This window comes from Neophocaena asiaeorientalis, unplaced genomic scaffold (assembly GCF_003031525.2).
Source record: "Neophocaena asiaeorientalis asiaeorientalis breed wild unplaced genomic scaffold, Neophocaena_asiaeorientalis_V1.1 scaffold239, whole genome shotgun sequence".
Classification (NCBI taxonomy): domain Eukaryota; kingdom Metazoa; phylum Chordata; class Mammalia; order Artiodactyla; family Phocoenidae; genus Neophocaena; species Neophocaena asiaeorientalis.
In genome coordinates, this window is record NW_020175103.1 from 771375 (window position 1) to 789855 (window position 18481).

The window sequence follows — 18481 nt, forward strand, 5'->3', positions numbered from 1 at the left end:
CTGGGGTCCCACACACCAAAGGGAAGGAATTTACCAGCACTAACCCTCACCTTGGCAGTCCCCAGAATCCAATTTTAGTGTCTCCAGGCCAATGTCAGGACCTATGCACTCGGTACACTCCCTTTCTGGGATGATGTTCTTATGTAGAAGGGAAAAACCTTTCATTTTCCCCTTTATCCACAACATGGTCTGATATGTAGCTTTTAATCACACTGTATTTTATTTTTTCAGTATTTTAAAAAGTATTTATTTTTGGCTGTGCCAGGTCTTTGTTGCAGCATGCAGTATCTTCGTTGTGGCATGTGGGGTCTTTTAGTTGCAGCATGTGGGCTTCTTAGTTGCGGCATGCGAACACTTAGGTGTGGCATGTGGGATCTAGTTCCCTGACCAAGGATTGAACCCAAGCCCCCTGCATTTGGAGCACAGAGTCTTATCCTCTGGACTACCAGGTAAGTCCCTAACCACATTGTATTTTAAATAGTAGAATCAGTTTGTTTCAACAGACCCTGAGAAGTCAGGCATTATTCTTGAAATTGAAGTTTCTTTATTCTACCTTGGAGATTCACCTCACCCCATCCTCATCAGATGAGAGGGTGCCTGGCTGATTGGGATATCTGCTGCTCTTAGGAACCCACACAGAAAAGGTGATATCATGATCATGTAAGGCACCAGATAGATCTCTTAGTTCCCAAGGAACAGGAACCATTACCTGCTAGTAAAATTGACATAGTGCATAACCTATGACCCAGCAATTTCATTCCTGCATATGTTTTCCAGAAAAACTCTCAAAGGTGTTCAGACCAAGACTTTATAATAAGGAGTTGGTTAAAAGCCTAAATGTATAAAATTGAAAGTAAGGCCACACAGACCAGTGATTATGATGCACCATGAAATGAGTTTGTAATCAATCCCCACCGAGCACCCAAGGTCATTTCTTGACCAGGTCTGGGAAGAGGGCAGATCCTATAGCAAACGATTAGAGATCCCTCTTCAGGCTGAATAGATACCAACCCATAAACAGAGCCCTTCAAGCAGTCATTCAACAGCATGTGTCACAAGTCTTCTCTGCGTCAGTCAATATTTTATATATTGGAGACCCAAAGATGAATGAGGTAAATACGGTCTGTGTTCAGCATATCACACGTACACATGGCCCACCCACATTTCATCATCTTTTTTTTTTTAACAAAGGATAGGAAATTTTGTGAAATGATTTACCAAAACACAGATATTTGCTGCATTTCCCAGATATACTAACACGATAAAGAGGGATCACTAATCATTAGAGAAATGCAAATCAAAACTATAATGAGGTATCACCTCACACAGGTCAGAATGGCCATCATAAAAAAATCTACAAACAATGCTGGAGGGGGTGTGGAGAAAAGGGAACCCTCTTGCACTGTTGGTGGGAACGTAAATTGATACAGCCTCTATGGAGAACAGTATGGAGGTTCCTTAAGAAACGAAAAGTAGAACTACCATACGACCCAGCAATCCCACTACTGGGCATATACCCTGAGAAAACCGTAATACAAAAAGAGTCATGTACCACAGTGTTCATTGCAGCACTATTTACAATAGCCAGGACATGGAAGCAACCTAAGTGTCCATCGACAGATGAATGGATAAAGAAGATGTAGCACATATATACAATGGAATATTACTCAGCCATAAAAAGAAACAAAATTGAATTATTTGTAGTGAGGTGGATGGACCTAGAGTCTGTCATATAGAGTGAAGTTAAGTCAGAAGAGAAAAACAAATACCGTATGCTAACACATACATACAGAATCTAAAAAAAAAAACCGGTTCTAACGAACCTAGGGGCAGGACAGGAATAAAGACGCAGACGTAGAGAACGGAGTTGAGGACACAGGGAGGGGGAAGGGTAAGCTGGGACGAAGTGAGAGAGTGGCATGGACATATATACACCACCAAATATATACACCACCAAGATAGCTAGCTAGTGGGAAACAGCAGCATAGCACAGTGAGATCAGCTCGGTGCTTTGTGACCACCTAGAGGGGTGGGAAGGGAGGATGGGAGGGAGACAGAGGGAGGGGATATGGGGATATATGTATACGTATAGCTGACTCACTTTGTTATACAGCAGAAACTAACACACCATTGTAAAGCAATTATACTCCAATAAAGATGTTTAAAAAAAAAAAGTAAAAGGGTGTAAGTCTGGTAGAAGTGTATACCCGTTGCATCCCAGGAATCAATGTCAAAATCATTCTTAGAAAAAGTATTTAATTAGCATCATGAATTCCAAACAAAAAATAAATGTAATAAATAATATTTGGATTATCCAAGGTTGTGGTTAGTTTTAAAGACATCCCCCTACTCTCTCTACATTTACTGTAGAAAATGAAAAGCTAACTGTGCCAAAGACAGTTAAATATCCACTGAGATCTGTCACAGGAATCTGTTTTAATTCAGCTTTGCCCAAAGTGACCTGACAAAGTCTCTCTGGTAATACTTGTCTAACTGCATAAAATGATGCCAGTTAAAGTGATTTTTTGCAATTGGGTTTTTTCTTAGTGGTGACATTTGATGTTGAAAAGTTCTATGTTATACCGCTACCACATATTTGACTACTGAGGTTCATTTTTGTTGTGTATCCTCTGATGTTTAGTAAGAGATGAGTTCAAGAGATTTTCCCACACCTGTCCCAGTCATAAGGCTTCTCTCCAGTGTGGACCCTGATGTTTGATAAGATCTGAACTTTTTTTTTCTTTCTTTCTTTTTGATGGGGGTGGGGAGCAGTTAAAGTGTGGAGTCCTTCTGGACTGCCAGGGAATTCCTGGTAAGATATGAACTTTGACTGAAGGCTTTCCTACATTATTTACCCTTAAAGAGCTTTCCCCCACAAGGAATCTTTGCTACACTTTAAGAGTTGAGCTAACGCTGAAAGCGTCCCCACAGTGGTCATACATATATAACGTTTTGTTCCAGTATGGCTTTTCCAATGTATAAGATTGAGCTTTTAAGTGAAGGCCTTCCCACATTTTAATATTTATGGATTTTCTCTCTAGCATGGGTTTTCTGGTAATTAAGTGCTGGCTTCCAAACGAAGGCCTTCCCCCACTCACTACATTCATAATGGTGCTTTCCATTGTGGGTTCTTTGGCGGGTGACCAGACTCAAAACACAATGAATCCTACAGTATTATACTCTTTACACCAATAAGTTTTCTCTTCAGTATGGATTCTCTGATGTTTAGCAAGGCTATCAGAGAACTTAAAGGCTTTGCCACATTCATGACATAGATAAGGTTCCTGTCCAAAATGAATTTGCTTATGTTCAATGAGACTTGACCTCACAGAGAAGGCTTCTGACACTGAAGATATCCCCAAGGGTTCTCTGATGTCTAAGATCACTCCAGTGTCTGAAGGTTTTGCCACATTCTTTATTCTCATGAAACTCTTTTCAGGATGGCTTCTCTGTTGTTTATTGAGACTTGGGATTACACTGAAGGTCGTTCCTGGTTGAGGATCTATAGGGCTTTCTTCAAGTTTGGATGTGCTGGTGCTTGCTCAGAGATGCTGGTGTACCAGGGTTTGTCTTATGAGGGAGGGATATTTTTGGTTTAGTGACTTCCACTCGCTTTACGAGTGGCTGCTTCTTTTATTACAGTTGAAGTTGGAAATTGTGCATAAGCTGAATGCAGAATTTCCCATGCCCACAGCATCGACAGGACTGAACTTCAGGGTGAATTCTCCCAGGTATCTTAGGCCTCTTTATCGGAGTGATATTCTCCATGGCTTGAGGCAATGTAAGTTGTGCGTCCTCAAAGGAGCTCCTCTCTCACTTGGGTAAATTATTCAGAAATCCATGAGCCTGTCCAGTGTGGAGCCCCTGATGATGTCCCCACTTAGTCTTCTGAACATCTCCCTTGTTTGTTAGACTTCTTCTGGAAAACTCTGCTTTGAAACAGACTGCTTATTTAAGGCCAGGAGTCACCATCTGAAAGAACAGGTTAATCATGAAATTAGCATCTTTTCCCCAGAGGCAGAAAGAGGGAGTCAAATGTAACATACATGAGAGTAGCCTACAGAGAGAAACTACATAAAACACAACTCTATGTGTGAAAGTTCTAAGTAAGAATACATACTTGCTTTTCCATTACTTTCTGCTCTTATCTTTAGTAATTTCTTCCTTCTGCTTTCTTGGGTTTATTTTCCTGTGCTTTAAGTTCTCAAAAGGGATGTTTAGAGCATTTTTTTTTCACCTTTGCTTCTTTTCTAAATATAGCATCTATACTTTTAAATGAAATAATTTACCCTAAGGAGCCTGAAAAAGTACCGGGAACAGAATAGGTCTAAATAAATGGAAGCTACTCATTATTCGTATCATCACTAATATAAAGCAGGAGAAGTAAAACAGAAAGGACTGGTGAGGAGACTCATTTGTGCAAGAGCTCCAGTGAACATAACAATATATAAAGTAGCAGATTAAAGAAGAGGTCATCACATAACAAAGCATTTTACTATCTATTTGGAGAGATGATAAAAACCTCAAAGCTGTAAGGTGTATCAGAGAATATCTAGCCTGTCTCCTTATTTTTAAGGATGTAAAACTGAGGCCCAGCTAGGTGGCATTAGCCTAGGTAACAGGATTACTTAGAGGTAAAGATAGGTTGAGACCAAGGGCTCTTGAATTTCACCTTTAAAGTTTTTACCAGCATAACACACTGGCCCACTGTGGTACATAAACAACCTTCAGATCAAAACTTTCATAATATAGCATAGTGGTTAAGAGAAAACATCGTCAAGTTGAACTTCTGGTTTCAATTCCTGGCTTTGCCGTTTCCTAGCTGTCTCTGTTCCTCAATATTTTTAGCTGTAAAATGGGAATATAGTAGTATGTATCTCATTTCATTATTTTTTATTGAGAAAAATACACATGTAAGGTACTCAGAAAAAGCCCCAGCATAGGAAGCATTCCAAAAATATTGACCAATATGGTAGATCCACTATCTCAATGGTAAATTATATTACTTTTCTTAGTTATTCACTGTCCTCTTTGTAAGCTTTATTTTTCTCCACCCTATGGATAGTAAGCTTGGTGATTTGAATTGCTTTGACTAACGAAACATAAGTGGAAATGACATATGCTCCTCCTGAATAGATGCTTTAAAAGCCATCATGTGGTCCTACCACTATTTTTCTTTTGCCATAACAGCAGCATATTCAAGCCTGGATCCTAGAGTGGTGAGAATGTGTTGCATTAGTCAGTTAACACAGGCAAAAATGAAAGTAACAGCCAAGCCTTTAATCACTTACTGCAATAGCATTAGCAAGAGGCCCAACAACAAAAAAGTGCTGGCTCCTGCAGTGTGTTATTCTTATCCATGCAACAGTGCCAGGCAGGGGTCAGGTGAATCAGCACAGGTGTGGGGACTGTGTCACTGCCAACACAGCACCAAACAAAAGGCTCCAGTCATTTTCTGGACCTGGAGGCCAGGGGAAGAAAGAGGGTAAAGGCTAGGACTGTAAAAGTACTAGTACTGAGTCAGAGTGGAGAAAAGTGTCTTGCCTTATCAGGGTGAGAGAATCTTGAAGAGTTACTCGGGCAAGACCCCCAGTAAAAAGGGCCCCAAAAGGAGGTGCCTGGGCTAAGAGTACAGATATGCCTAAAAGCATGGCTGGCCAGGTGGTCTGAGTCTTTGACTGCAACTCCCTTCAGAGACTGCATGCGCTGGCTGTGCCTCAAAGCCTTGTGTAGGAGGGTAGCTTTACACCCATGAGGGATAAAGCCTTTGTAACTGCCTATGGTCAGGTCTGAAAAATCATACACATTGAAAACTTCCTTCTCCTCCCCCAGATGCACCATGATTTTCACATGTTATTCCCACTGTACCTTCCTTCATTCCTTTTCACGTGGCTGAAGAACTCATTCTTTCTTCAAGATTTCATCCTCCTTCAAAGCTTTTCCAACCTTCTCATAAGTACTTGTTACACTTACAATGCAAAGCATTCGGTATAAATCCAATGGCTTTATCACTGTAATTATTATTTTCTATCTACTCCTTTCTCCCTGTCCACAAATAGACTGTAAGCCTCTGGAGAGTAGGGTGCTTTTCTCATTTATCTTTGTATTCCTAGTACCTGACACAAGGCCCAACCTAAAATAGATAATCATTAATACCTTAATCTAAGCTTATAAAGAATAACCATGTTACATCTATCCTGATATCCTAACACTCAATTCTTCAGTAAATGAAATTTCTTTTTCCAGAATGTCTGTTCCTTCAAAGTTTTCATAATACTCACCACTTACTGCTTAGGAATCACAGTTGTGCTGGTCTGGGTGGGATATGGCATCACTTCAGTGCTGATCCCAGAAGGGTGTGCTCCACCCAGACGACTCTGCCTGCAAACCACCATCCTATGAACAAACCAAGACAGTTGGGCCCAAAGAGGTAAATACTGAAAACAATGGCGATAACAACATAGACAGGGGGTGACAGGGAAGTCTCTCCAAAGCAGAGCAGGGGGAAACCACAGTGTCCTTCGATTGCCAAAGGCAGGAAAAAGTAGGGCAAAGAATTAACACCTTCAACCCAGCATAGCACAGTCAACTTCCTGGTGCTTCTTTGAGGCCCTTCACTGCCTGTAAGTATGTGCCTTACTTTCTCTAACATGCCTCATGCCCTGACTGAGGTCCTATCTCCTCAATTTGAGCTGCAGAACCATGACATTCTCCACCTTCAGGCCCCATGTCCAGGCCTAAAGTTACCTGAGTAGTGTGGTAAGCACCACCTCAATAACAGAGACTTCATGATGTGCTTTTTAACATGCGTCTGTGACCTCAGTGTTGGAGGGCACAAGTTAGCTTAGAGCTACCTGGAATCCAGTGTGCCTTATAGCTGACTTGCTTGAATTGCTGATGAGAATTCAGGGAAACTGTGCATCCTTTGCAACACAGAGTCTTACTCTGAAGTGAACACCACTTCAACTTCCCACAGAGTGTTCCCTCCTACTTGTCCACAGTGTGGACCAAAGCAATCTGCAATTTCTATCAATTTGGTGCTCACCTTGAACCTCGAATTACTAAGTTTCAGGGATCAAAAGGATTTCAGGCCCATTACCCAGGAGTAAGAAATCACTACTAAAATAGAAAAATAATAACAAAGTAATTTTAAAGTCCAGATCTCCTTTGAGTTTCATATGTGCAGAGAATACAGAGTTTGAGTTTTAGGCCTGGGGATAGTTAGGAAGTTAGGCTATAGTCTGGTGAACAGCTCTACTGGGATTTCCACAGATATAACAAAGACATTTCTCTAACTGAATTCATTAACTTTCTACCACCTCCCAAATCTGAGCTCTCCTGGTTGATTACAGATATCAAGTTTCACATAGTCACTCAAATAGATCGTTGTGTTTTTTTTTATTGGAGTATAGTTGCTTTACAATGTTGAGTTAGTTTCTGCTGTACAACGAAGTGAATCAGCTACATGTGTACATATATCCCCTCCTTCCCACCCCCACCCCATCCCACCCATCTAGGTCACCACAGAGCACCAAGCTGAGCTCCCTGCACTATACAGTAGGTTCCTACTAGCCATGTTTTACACCATGGCAGTGCACATATGTCAATCCCAATCTCCAAATTCATCCCCCCACCCCCATGTCTACACCTCTGTTCTCTACGTCTGCATCTCTATTCTCAAACAGATCGTTGAAAGCCATCCTAAGACTAATGCCAACCCCAACTCAATAACAGTTCCCCAAGCTTGTTCCATTCTCATACCTCTTGAGTCTTTGCATATGCCACATTACACTTTGAGAAACACTGAATGCAAGGGTCGGAAGCACCTGACACTCTTTGAGAGGTTTTTGCTTTAGGAAGCTCAGTTAAGTTCTGGGGTTTATTGGATTATTAAGTCCAAAAGGCCTGGGGCTTATAATTAACCTTTTTAAAAAAATTAATCTATTTTTATGTATTTATTTGGCTGCGCTGGGTCTTGGCTGCAGCAAATGGGATCTTCGTTGCAGCATGCGGGATCTTTAGCTGGGCATTCGGACTCTTAGTTGCGGCATGTGGGATCTAGTTCCCTGACTAGGGATCGAACCTGGGCCACCTGCGTTGGGAATGCGGAGTCTTAGCCAGGCCTGGGGCTTTAACTAAGCAAGAATAGCCTTGAAGAGGGAATTCCCTGGCGGTTCAGTGGTTAGGACTCAGCCCCTTCACTGCAGAGGGCCCGAGTTTGATCACTGGTTGGGGAACTAAGATCTGCAAGCCGCATGGCATGGTCAAAAAAAAAAGAATAACTTTGAAGAATTATTAGTTGGGATTCCTAGCCAAAAAGAGAGTATGCCTTCTGCCACGAGGTCACTAACTCATTTAACCGTCTCTAAGAGCATAGCAGTACATTAAAGCCAAAGAAATCAAGACCAATAGGTTAGTTATTTGCAGATTCAATGAGGACATGTAGTCCCTGTCTCACCAACCAACATTACTTCCAATTTCAAAATTTAATGTTTCACCTATAATACTGGTAGCAACAACAACAACAAAAGGCTTGCACATAAGAAAAGGAAAAATCATGTTTGAAATACTGAAGTTTGCTCTTACTAAACCATAACAAACTATATTATGGTATAATTTACCTTATGAGTTGTAAAACTGCATTCTCAGAAGTAGATATGATCTTAGAGACTTAAGTCAATCATTACGAAGAAGGAGTCCTTTTTCATTGACTTCTCACTTCTTCAATATTCCAAGCAATGAAGTGTCAATTAAAACATTAACTTTTACCATACCCTTCCTTTGGTGACAACTTCTGATATTAAAAAAAAAAGGCCTTTGTAATATCTTCACCATGTAAGTCACTGATGACACTTTCCTTTGGCATGTATTTTCTGGTGTTTAGTAAGATTAGAGCTCCCACGGAATGCTTTCCCATACTCGTCACACTCGTACGGTTTCTCTCCAGTATGGATTCTCTGATGAAGAATAAGAGTTGAGATCTGGCTGAATGCTTTCCTGCATTCTCCACACTTATAGGGCTTTTCTCCAGAATGAATCCTCTGGTGATTAATAAGGGCTGAGTTCACACAGAAGGCCTTCCCACACTCCTTACACTCATATGGCTTCTCTCCTGTGTGGATTCTCTGATGTTTGATGAGGTCTGAGCTCACGCTGAAGGCTTTCCTACACTCATCACACTCATAAGGTTTCTCACCAGAGTGGATTCTCTGATGTTTGATGAGGTCTGAGCTCACACTAAATGCTCTGCCACATTCATAGGGTTTCTCTCCATTGTGGATTCTCTGATGTATAATTAGGTGCGCCCTCACACTGAATGCTTTCCTATACTCATTACAAGTATAGGGTTTCTCACCAGTGTGGATTCTTTCATGCACAGTGAGGGTTGAGCGCGCATTGAAGGCTTTTCCACAGTGATCACACTCATAGGGTTTCTCTCCGGTGTGGATTCTCCGATGTCGAACAAGGCTTGAGCTCTGGGCAAACTTCTTTCCACACTCACTGCATTTATACCATCTTTCTTCTTCAGGCTTGTCCACATGCCTTTCTAACTGGTCCTCATACTGAAAAGGTTTTTCATTCTCAGGAATCTGTAAAGTATCCCTATCATATATGCTGGGGACCTTCAGGTGTGGGTCCATCCTTACAAAAATCTTCCCTTCAGGATTGACACCTTGTTCATACCTTTGGCCTTGATTCCTGAAATAAACAGACCTTTCAAATGTAATTTATTCCCTGATGCTAAAGCAATATGATGTAATAAAGACTAAACTAGGACTCTCAAACATGTTCCACAAACCCAGGACACACCGATCACACGGTGGCCAGATCAAATGTTTTTCTTCAGTCTGTACCACCACAGAACTATTGGAATGAACACCTGACTCAAATAACTATTTAAGTCTACCCTTTATAAAGGTATTTAAAGCACAAAATCTGGGATATAAGTGAGTATATAGAATAATAGATAGTTTCTACTTAAGACTTTTTATCATATTTAATTAAATTGGGAAACAAGACAGGAGTTGCAGAGATTTGCAGATAGCAGAGCAGATGAAGGAGCACAGGAATAGAGAAGGCAAAAAACCAGAAGTTCAACTGATAATGAGTTAGTTTGGGAAAAATGACAATAACATTATCGTTGTGTTTTATCACTCACACAAGTCCACACTATCTGGGTTGGAAGAGAGACATGGAGATAAAAGCTCTGTCTACTGCTACCTCTACTATTGCTGCAGCTGATGTTGATATGACAGACAGTATCTTAGCAACAGGGGTGCTTTGTCTTCTCTGGAACTGTGACAGAACAGACCCTTTATCTCTCCAAAGAAGGGTCCACTCCATCTTTATAATTCAGACCAATGTGTGGATAACTTGTTGGACTGCTCCCACTCTCTTATCCCCTGGGAACAAACTCAATTCTATCTCCAAACCTAGTAAAACTTTTGCTTCAAACTCAAATTACACAAATTATCTCCTTCTGCCTTTTTCCATCTTACAAATTGTTTTATGTCTCAATAGTGATAAGTCAACACCCCCAAACCTCTAACCTCAGCATGATAATGAGGAAAACATCAAATTTAAATTGAGTAACATTCTACAAAGAAACCTTAAAGTACTCCTCAAAACTGTCAAAGTCATCAAAAACAAGGAAAGTCTGAGAAACTGTCACAGCCAAGAGGAGCATATGGAGACATGACAATTAAATGTAATATGGTATGCTGGATGGGATCCTGGACTAGAAAAAAGAACATTAGGTAAAAATTAAGGAAGCGTGAATAAAGTATGGACTTTAATAATAATAGGCAATAGTAACTCAACAGTTGTGATAAGTATTCTATATAATGTAAGATAAGATATTAATAACAGGGGAAACTGGGGACTTCCCTGGTGATCCAGTGGTTAAGAATTCATGCTTTCAATGCAGTGGGCACAGGCTTGATCCCTGGTTGGGAAACTACGATTTTACACGCCACGTGGTGCAGCCAAAAAAAAAAAAAAAGAAAGAAGCTGGGTGTGGGGGATAGAAGAACTCTGTACTACCTTCACAATTTTTCTGCTAATCCAAAATGCCCAGAGATCAGAAACTATTCTAAAAATTTTATTTAAAAATTTGTCTGTCTTTGAATAGGTAATATACAATTCAAAAGTCAAAATGGTCTCAAAAGATATATAAAAAGAAGACTTGTTTCCACCCTGATCCCCCCTCAGTTTGCCACCTCCATAGGTAATCAATTTTATTAGCTTCTTGTGTCTTTCTAATATTTCTTTATAGAAACATGTACTTTTTAAGCCTCTGATTTCCTTAATCCATTTTCGAGCCCCACAAATCAGTCACAGGTTTACTTTCATATGGGCACTATACTCTCCATGGCTTACGAACTGTACCATTTCTAAGTGATGCTGTTCTATCCAGTTTCTCTGAACAGTAGCTCCTTGGCAACACTGAAAAAGGCTAACTCAGTGCACAGGTCACATGCAAATGAACGCTTGCCCAGAGTCCAGAAACATGGCTACCATGGAAGCATGCGGTGCAAGTTGCTTTGCCCTTAGCAAAACACAGAGAACGCCTAGTCCTACCCAAACCCCTTCTGGTCTGTAGCTTGCTCACACTTGAATTAGCCTTTCCTGTGGCTGCCTCAATGTGCCTTCTTTTCCCTAATATATTCCCCTCACAGCCCCAAACTGCTGATACTGACTTTAGGCAACTACAAAGGATAATAAATACAGTATTTTTTCTGGATAAATTATCTTAAGGCTACAAATATGTATAAAGTTACCTTTCTGAGCTGTTATCAGATAGCTTAAGATTTTTAATTCCAAAGAAAAGCTATCAAGAAGAAAGAGGGACATTTGCTTTCATCATTTAAACAGAAGAAAAAGGTTGGAGGCAGAGGGGAATGAGATATAGATACCAAAAGAAAGGAGTTTCTGTGAGTAGAGCATTCAGCTAAACTGATTTTTTCCTTTGAGGCAAAATGAAAATATTTCAAGAACAACTAAATAAAATTGCCAAGCGTCCGTCAGCTACTAAGGTTATCAGAACAAAGGATAAGGAGTTTCCGTGAGTAGAGCATTCAGCTAAACTGATTTTTTCCTTTGAGGCAAAATGAAAATATTTCAAGAACAACTAAATAAAATTGCCAAGCGTCCGTCAGCTACTAAGGTTATCAGAACAAAGGAGAGCTGAGGGCACACGGCCAAGAGAAAAGAAAGTCTACTCCACCTCCCCACACCCGCCTGGAAATCGGCCCCGCCAGAAGAGCGATTGGGGAACTCGGGGGTCTCTGGGGGAGTCGGCAATGCCAGTGTGGCAACGGCCCAGAGGAGAAAGAGGAGGGAAAGGACAGAAAAAGAAGCCGTGGGAAATGAGAAAGGAAAATATAGTAAAAGAGAAGGGAGGAGTGTGCAAAGAAGGCGGGGAAAAGGGAGAGGCGGCAGGGTGAGGGGAAGGAAAGGGTCGGGGCGCAAGGTAGAGGGGCAGGTGTGAGGCAACGAGGTGCGGCGCGTAGTAACCCTCTCTGCTGCTCTTCGCCCTACAGCTCACTCCAAACCCAAGGAGAATGACGCGAGAGGTCTCACCTGGAAAACCGTGACTTGGTGAATAGACAGGTCGTCTGACGCCCGCACTGGCTCGGAGAGGTGGACTTCCGCGGAACCCCGCCCCAGGCACCTGGTGGTCCGCTCTGGGATCCTGGAGGCTTCCCTCTCAGTGGTTCATGAACTGAGGACCTGAAAGGAAGAAGAGTGGAAAGGATTTTATTTACACAGAAAAAGGCATTTTAGGCTTTTTAGCTCCTTTAATCCTGCAGGGCAGACGTTACAGTCATCCTCTCATATATAAGAAATCTAAGAAGCAGACAAGTTTTCTGAGGTCGGACAACTAATAAAAGCGCCGAGGTGGAATTTGAACCTAGATCTGTTACAGTCCCAACTCCTTCCATTTGCCTCCCAGCAGAACCAGCGAATGGTATCTCAAGGCTTAGGTCTTAGAAAGTAATCCCTATATTAATTTGTAAATTTAACACTATTCCAAAAAAATACGAACCTTTTAATAAGTAGATTTTAAAGTTCACTTAGAAAACTAAACAAGCAAGACTCTGCCTGCGAAAACTGAAAAAGAAGGGCAATGAAGGGGCACTTGTCCTAAAGAATTTTAAACATATTATAAAGCCTCAATAATTAAACAGCGTGGCACTGGTGAAGGAGATAAACAAATGATTCAGAATAGAAGGTCCAGAAATAGATGCAATCACAGGCAGAAATCTAGCATATAATAAAGGTAGCCAATCAGTAAGAAAAAGATGAATAGACTTTTTAATAAATGTATGCAGAGAACTGGGTAATCATCTGGAAAAATATTAAACTGGATTCTGACCTCACTCTGTACACTGGTAAATATTTCAAATAAATAGAAGTTGTAAATGTTATAAATGAAACCATACAAGTGCCAGAGGAAAACATGGGAGAAGTCTTTTATAACTTCAGAGTAGGAAGCCCTTTCTTTCTAATTAAGAACCAAAATCCAGAGGCCATAAATGAAAAGACTGATAAATTTGACCCCGCAAAGAATCCATACTCCGGCAAGGTAAAACAAAAAAACCCACTTAAGTAGAGTGAAAAACAAATAAAAAATGGAAAATATACTTACAACTTATAGCTCAGACAACAGACAGCAAAGGGAGAACTTCTGAATAATACAAATCATGGAATTGGCAGAGCTGAACTGGATTCCCTATTGTTCCACCCTCATTTTGAACTTAACCAGATTGCTGAGCAGTCATAACCACACAGTTATGCTGATCTCATTAAACAGAAGTTTAAGAGAAAAAAAAAAGTGTCCTCAGGTCCCTTATATCCAGAACCTTCAGAAAACTACAGAATGTCAAAGTTTAACACTTAACAACTCTCCTGTAGGGAGAAGGGTCCCTGTAATTAATATTTCAATAGTGTATTCCTGGCTAGGAGCCACAGAGACAGTGGTTCTCCTTCTGCTGCCAGAGCTGACATATAATAGATCACTTCTCAACTGTGTGCAAGAAATGGGACCTAGAAAAAATTAAACACGTGAAATTATGGGGAATCACTGTATAAACAACTAAATCAGCAGAGCAGGCCAAGTCCCAGGAAGGTAAGGAGAGGAAGAAATAATTACAACGAATATCTAGATAGCACTTCTTTTGTACCAGGTAATGTTCATGTAATGTAAAAGACAGTTGCTTTTATCATCCTCATTTACAGACAAGGAAATGGAAGCACAGAGATTAAGTTATTTGGCTACTATCACAGTCTGACTTTAGACTTGCATACATAAAACGTAGGAAAAAAAAGAGAAGAATCATCACTAAGAGGCTGAAAGTTTTAAGATGACTTAATAATAATACCTCTCCTTTGCTGCCCTCTTGTCTAGGTTCATCCTACTCCCTCTTGAGGTCCTCCAGCTTAGCCACTTTCCCAAAGACCCTCTCACCTCTCCCCCCAATGCCACTCCCATTCCGAGACCTGGCATTCCTCAACAGAATAGTCAGAAACTGGACTCAGCCATTGTCAACCGAGCTGCTGGAGCCAGCTCAGAGCAGTTTTCCAGTAACAGAATCCTTGGAACCAGCAAAAGCAGCTCTTCTAAAAATGCATACATGCAGCTTTCTTGTTAATTGGAGAGCCTGCAATTCAGTAAGATTCCTCTTGAGGGCCTCCCTTTTCCGGAATACTTCTGTAAAAGAAACATTAATTTACTCAAAGAAAAAGCAGATTGCCACAGCTGTTACACTAATTACTGAGGGTAACGGGAGAAAAAAAAAGAAAAAGAAAGAAAGCCATGTCAAATAAGGGGCTAACTTTCAAAGAAGGGCTGTCAGATGACAAACTGGGATTAGCAGGCGTGGCCCTGTGCCACAGGAATCTCCTTGCCATTGCCTCGGAGCACTACTGGGAGAGGGCCTGGAGACGTGCGTCGGGAGAGAACAGCACCGCCGTTGCTGGTAGGCGGGTCTGCACACGTGTGGACGGAAAAGTTACTGCTAAAGGGGAAGGGCGATTATTTATTGCCAAGCTGAAATACAGAGGTGTATTCTGCATTCTAAAGGAAGTATGGGCACGAAACGCAGATGTGGAAGAGGAAACCTCTCCTAAATTTAGAGATCCTAATACTTCCACTCATTTGCAGTTTCTCCCTTTTGTTTGGAATGGCAAGCTAAGGGGTCTGGTGAGCATTGATTCCAAATGTACCAGGGGTACACGTTGTTAATGTGACTCAATAAATCTCTGAAGACCTCAGAAAGATAGAGGTTATAATCCCGAGAGAAGTAGTCCAAATGTGGACTCCAGCAGCACTAAATCGCGAGAAAAACCCTTCCCTGGGAGGTTGCATCTGGGCTTAGCGCCCACCGTCCCAGGACTGCCTCTCGGGGCTCATGCCAACGCTCCACCCCGTCCGACCAAGAAGGAATCCGAGGGGTTGCAGCTGAGCAACGCCCACCACGCCACCTCCCAAACGCAGAGGACCCTACTACTACAGCCCGAGCAGCAACCTGGTCCGAGAGCTCCCCGCGAGCGGAAGTCCCTCTCAGCACTTCCGGGGCGGGGCCTAGCTTGTACCCAGGCAGGCAGTTGTGGGGTCTGGGCAATACTGTCATTCCTGGGAGCTCCTCTGCCCCGAGTCTTTGAAAGACTCCTTATTCCTGCCTCACCCGTCACGAAGGTGATTTTTTGCTTCCTGATTTTACCGAGGGTAAGGATCACCCTTGAATTTTGGAATTTAAAGACACTGCAGCTGGGAAAGGGCAACATCTCCAGTGTGGGCCCTACAGGATTCCTAAAACTGACCCACAGGTCCCTAAGAGCTCTGGTCTTCATTATTAGTATTCTGAAGCCAATGCTGCACATCCTATGTGCTTTCTTCAAGATTAGGAACCAGACCTGAGAGGGCAGGACTTTCAAAAGGGCGGCGGTACTGCAAAATCCCTTGGACTACTCAGTCGTTTATTAAAGAATTTAACTCAAGACACCAGTCAGTATACTCGTTTGGACATACAAGCTGATAGAAGGAATAATTCCTAAAATGAAACACTACAAGTGGAGACAATAAGTATGAACACATCCCATGGCACAGTATGAAACAAGAACATAAAACAAGGGTCATGACTAGCCAAAAAAGAAATAGGCAAAGCCTCAGGAAGCCTGGATTCTATTTTCACCTGTACCACTAACTTAATGGGTGACCTGGTGCAAGCCACATGACCTCTCTGGACCTTCATTTACAGAATAACGGGCTGGAAACTTATCTCAAAAGTCACTTCCAGGGTTGAGAGTCCGCCTGACGATGCAGGGGACACGGGTTCGTGCCCCGGTCCGCGAAGATCCCACATGCCGCGGAGTGGATAGGCCCGTGAGCCATGGCCGCTAGGCCTGCACGTCGGAGCCTGTGTTCCGCAGCGGGAGGGGCCACATCGGTGAGAGGCCCGCGTACCGCAAAAAAAAAAAAAAAAAAAAGTCACTTCCAAACCTAGCATTCTATAGACTGTATGAGTAAACACAACAGATCAACACAGTTATTTCTTTGCTGTATTACATAAACTGATTTTTCTAACTCTGGGATTGTTACTTTTTACACCTGTTGAAGGAAGTACCATTGAATTACAAAAGGAGACTAGTTTTTAAAAAGTCTTCTTTTACACTACTCAATTTCCTAATTAACTAAATTTCCTACTAATATTTCCCCCTACATGTGTTTCTTAAGTAGGATTAACAGAGTATGTTAAAAACTTTTTAAGTGGGGATGTGTTTTAATACTTGGCAAACTTTGACAACGTTCTGGCTTGGGGTTTCCTTGGGAAGTTGGCAGTTATTCCTGTCTAGTGGCTGTCCAAGGGACTGTTGACGGTCATGTGTTGTCCCCAAAGCTAAATCTTTGGTAAGTTGCAGGCCCCCTGCTAAAGAGATAGGCCCCAATGTTTTACCTTGTATTTTATGTAATGAACCAAGATATAGAAGGCTAAAACTAGACTTGTACTCCTACAACATCTTCCACTTGGTATAAAGGATGGAGGCAGATTTGATGCTGAAAGCAATCTTAAAACATACAGGTATGTTGCTGTAAACTCCAAACGTTAAGGCTTTTTCTAATCTTACAAACTACAAAATATATAAACACTTAGGATTCTCATAAAGCTTGGCATAGCTAGTTTTTCTAATTGTAAAAAAAATCTAGTATTTCGTCTCTTCTTTTTCCTATTTACCTTAAATATATCTAGACCAGGGTTTCTCAACCTTGGCACTATTAAACATACGGAGCTTGATAATTCTTTTGTTGTGGGGGTTGTCCTGTGCACGCAGGATGTTTAGCAACATCTCCAGCCTTAACACTAGATGCCAGTGGTATCCCAGCCATCCACTAAAGGTACAACCGAAATTGTCTCCAGACGTTGCCAGATTTCTCCAGTTGAGAACCACCAGTCTAACTTGAGATACAAAAGCCTATTCTCAAGCACTTTTGCAACGATAAACAACAATCTTTAGAGTTTCCTATTTTCTTTCTTAACCAATAAATAACTCTGACCAAACAAATAGAAAGCTTCACATTTCAACTTTTCACACATACCCTCCTAAAGTTGAATTTTTTGGTCTTTAGTCTTAGGTACAGGCAGTTATTGATGTACAATGGAAATGGGTCTGTGCACAAAATAAGAAGAGACATATATCCTCAAAAGCAGTGTAAAATTTTCTGTATATAAAAAAATAATCCACACAATAATTCGACAAGCATTTATTAAACGCCTACTATGTGCTCAGCACTGTACTAGGCACTAAGGGGTGCAAAGATACAAATGTAAAAGTTATTATTCCTGCCCTCAAGGAGCTTACAATTTAACTTGGGAAATAAATACAAATGTGAAACTACAATACAGAATGCTAGAAAATAATTACATAACAACATATTAGTAACTGCATGGACCATAGTAAAAACTCAAAAGGATCAGTGCTGAGGCAGCACAGAATAAGGGAGGTCTCAGTGTGAGATGAAATCGTCAGGGAGAGCTCATTCAGAAGATGTAATGGAAGCTAGGCTTTGAAGGGAGTAATGAACATGAGCCGGGGCCAAAGAGAAATCTAAGCAAAAGGAAAAGCATGAGAAAGGCACAGAGGTAAGGGCTTTTAAGACAACAGTGGAAGGTCACAGGAAGTTTAACCATGATACATCAAGGTGAATATGCTAGAGAGTAATGAAGCTGAGGCAGATTAAGTATGGAGGGCAAGGTAATGGAGAGCTTTGAACATCACTGCTCTGATAGGAATTATTTGCTGGGTGTTCTTGAGTAAAAATGAGATATCATGAAAATGGAGTTTGAGGAGGACCATCTTGGAAGCATACAAGGTGGGGATCTTGGGAGTAAGTAAACTGAAAAGAAAGAATTACAATAACCTGGGCCTCAGATGATATGGATCTGCAGAGAAGGATATGAAGGGATAGCAGAAACGTAAA

General features: G+C 41.4%; 1 protein-coding gene across 1 annotated transcript in view; it reads right to left on the reverse strand.

Moving 5' to 3' along the window:
* Positions 1 to 2246: 2246 nt before the first annotated feature.
* Positions 2247 to 18481, reverse strand: part of LOC112412590 (zinc finger protein 850-like) — an 88195-nt gene continuing 71960 nt past the window's right edge. Inside the window, 3 exon segments of the mRNA XM_024764331.1 lie at positions 2247 to 3972; positions 6282 to 6396; positions 8622 to 9516. Coding sequence (XP_024620099.1) covers positions 8841 to 9516 — 676 coding nt within the window. The 3' untranslated portion in view covers positions 2247 to 3972; positions 6282 to 6396; positions 8622 to 8840.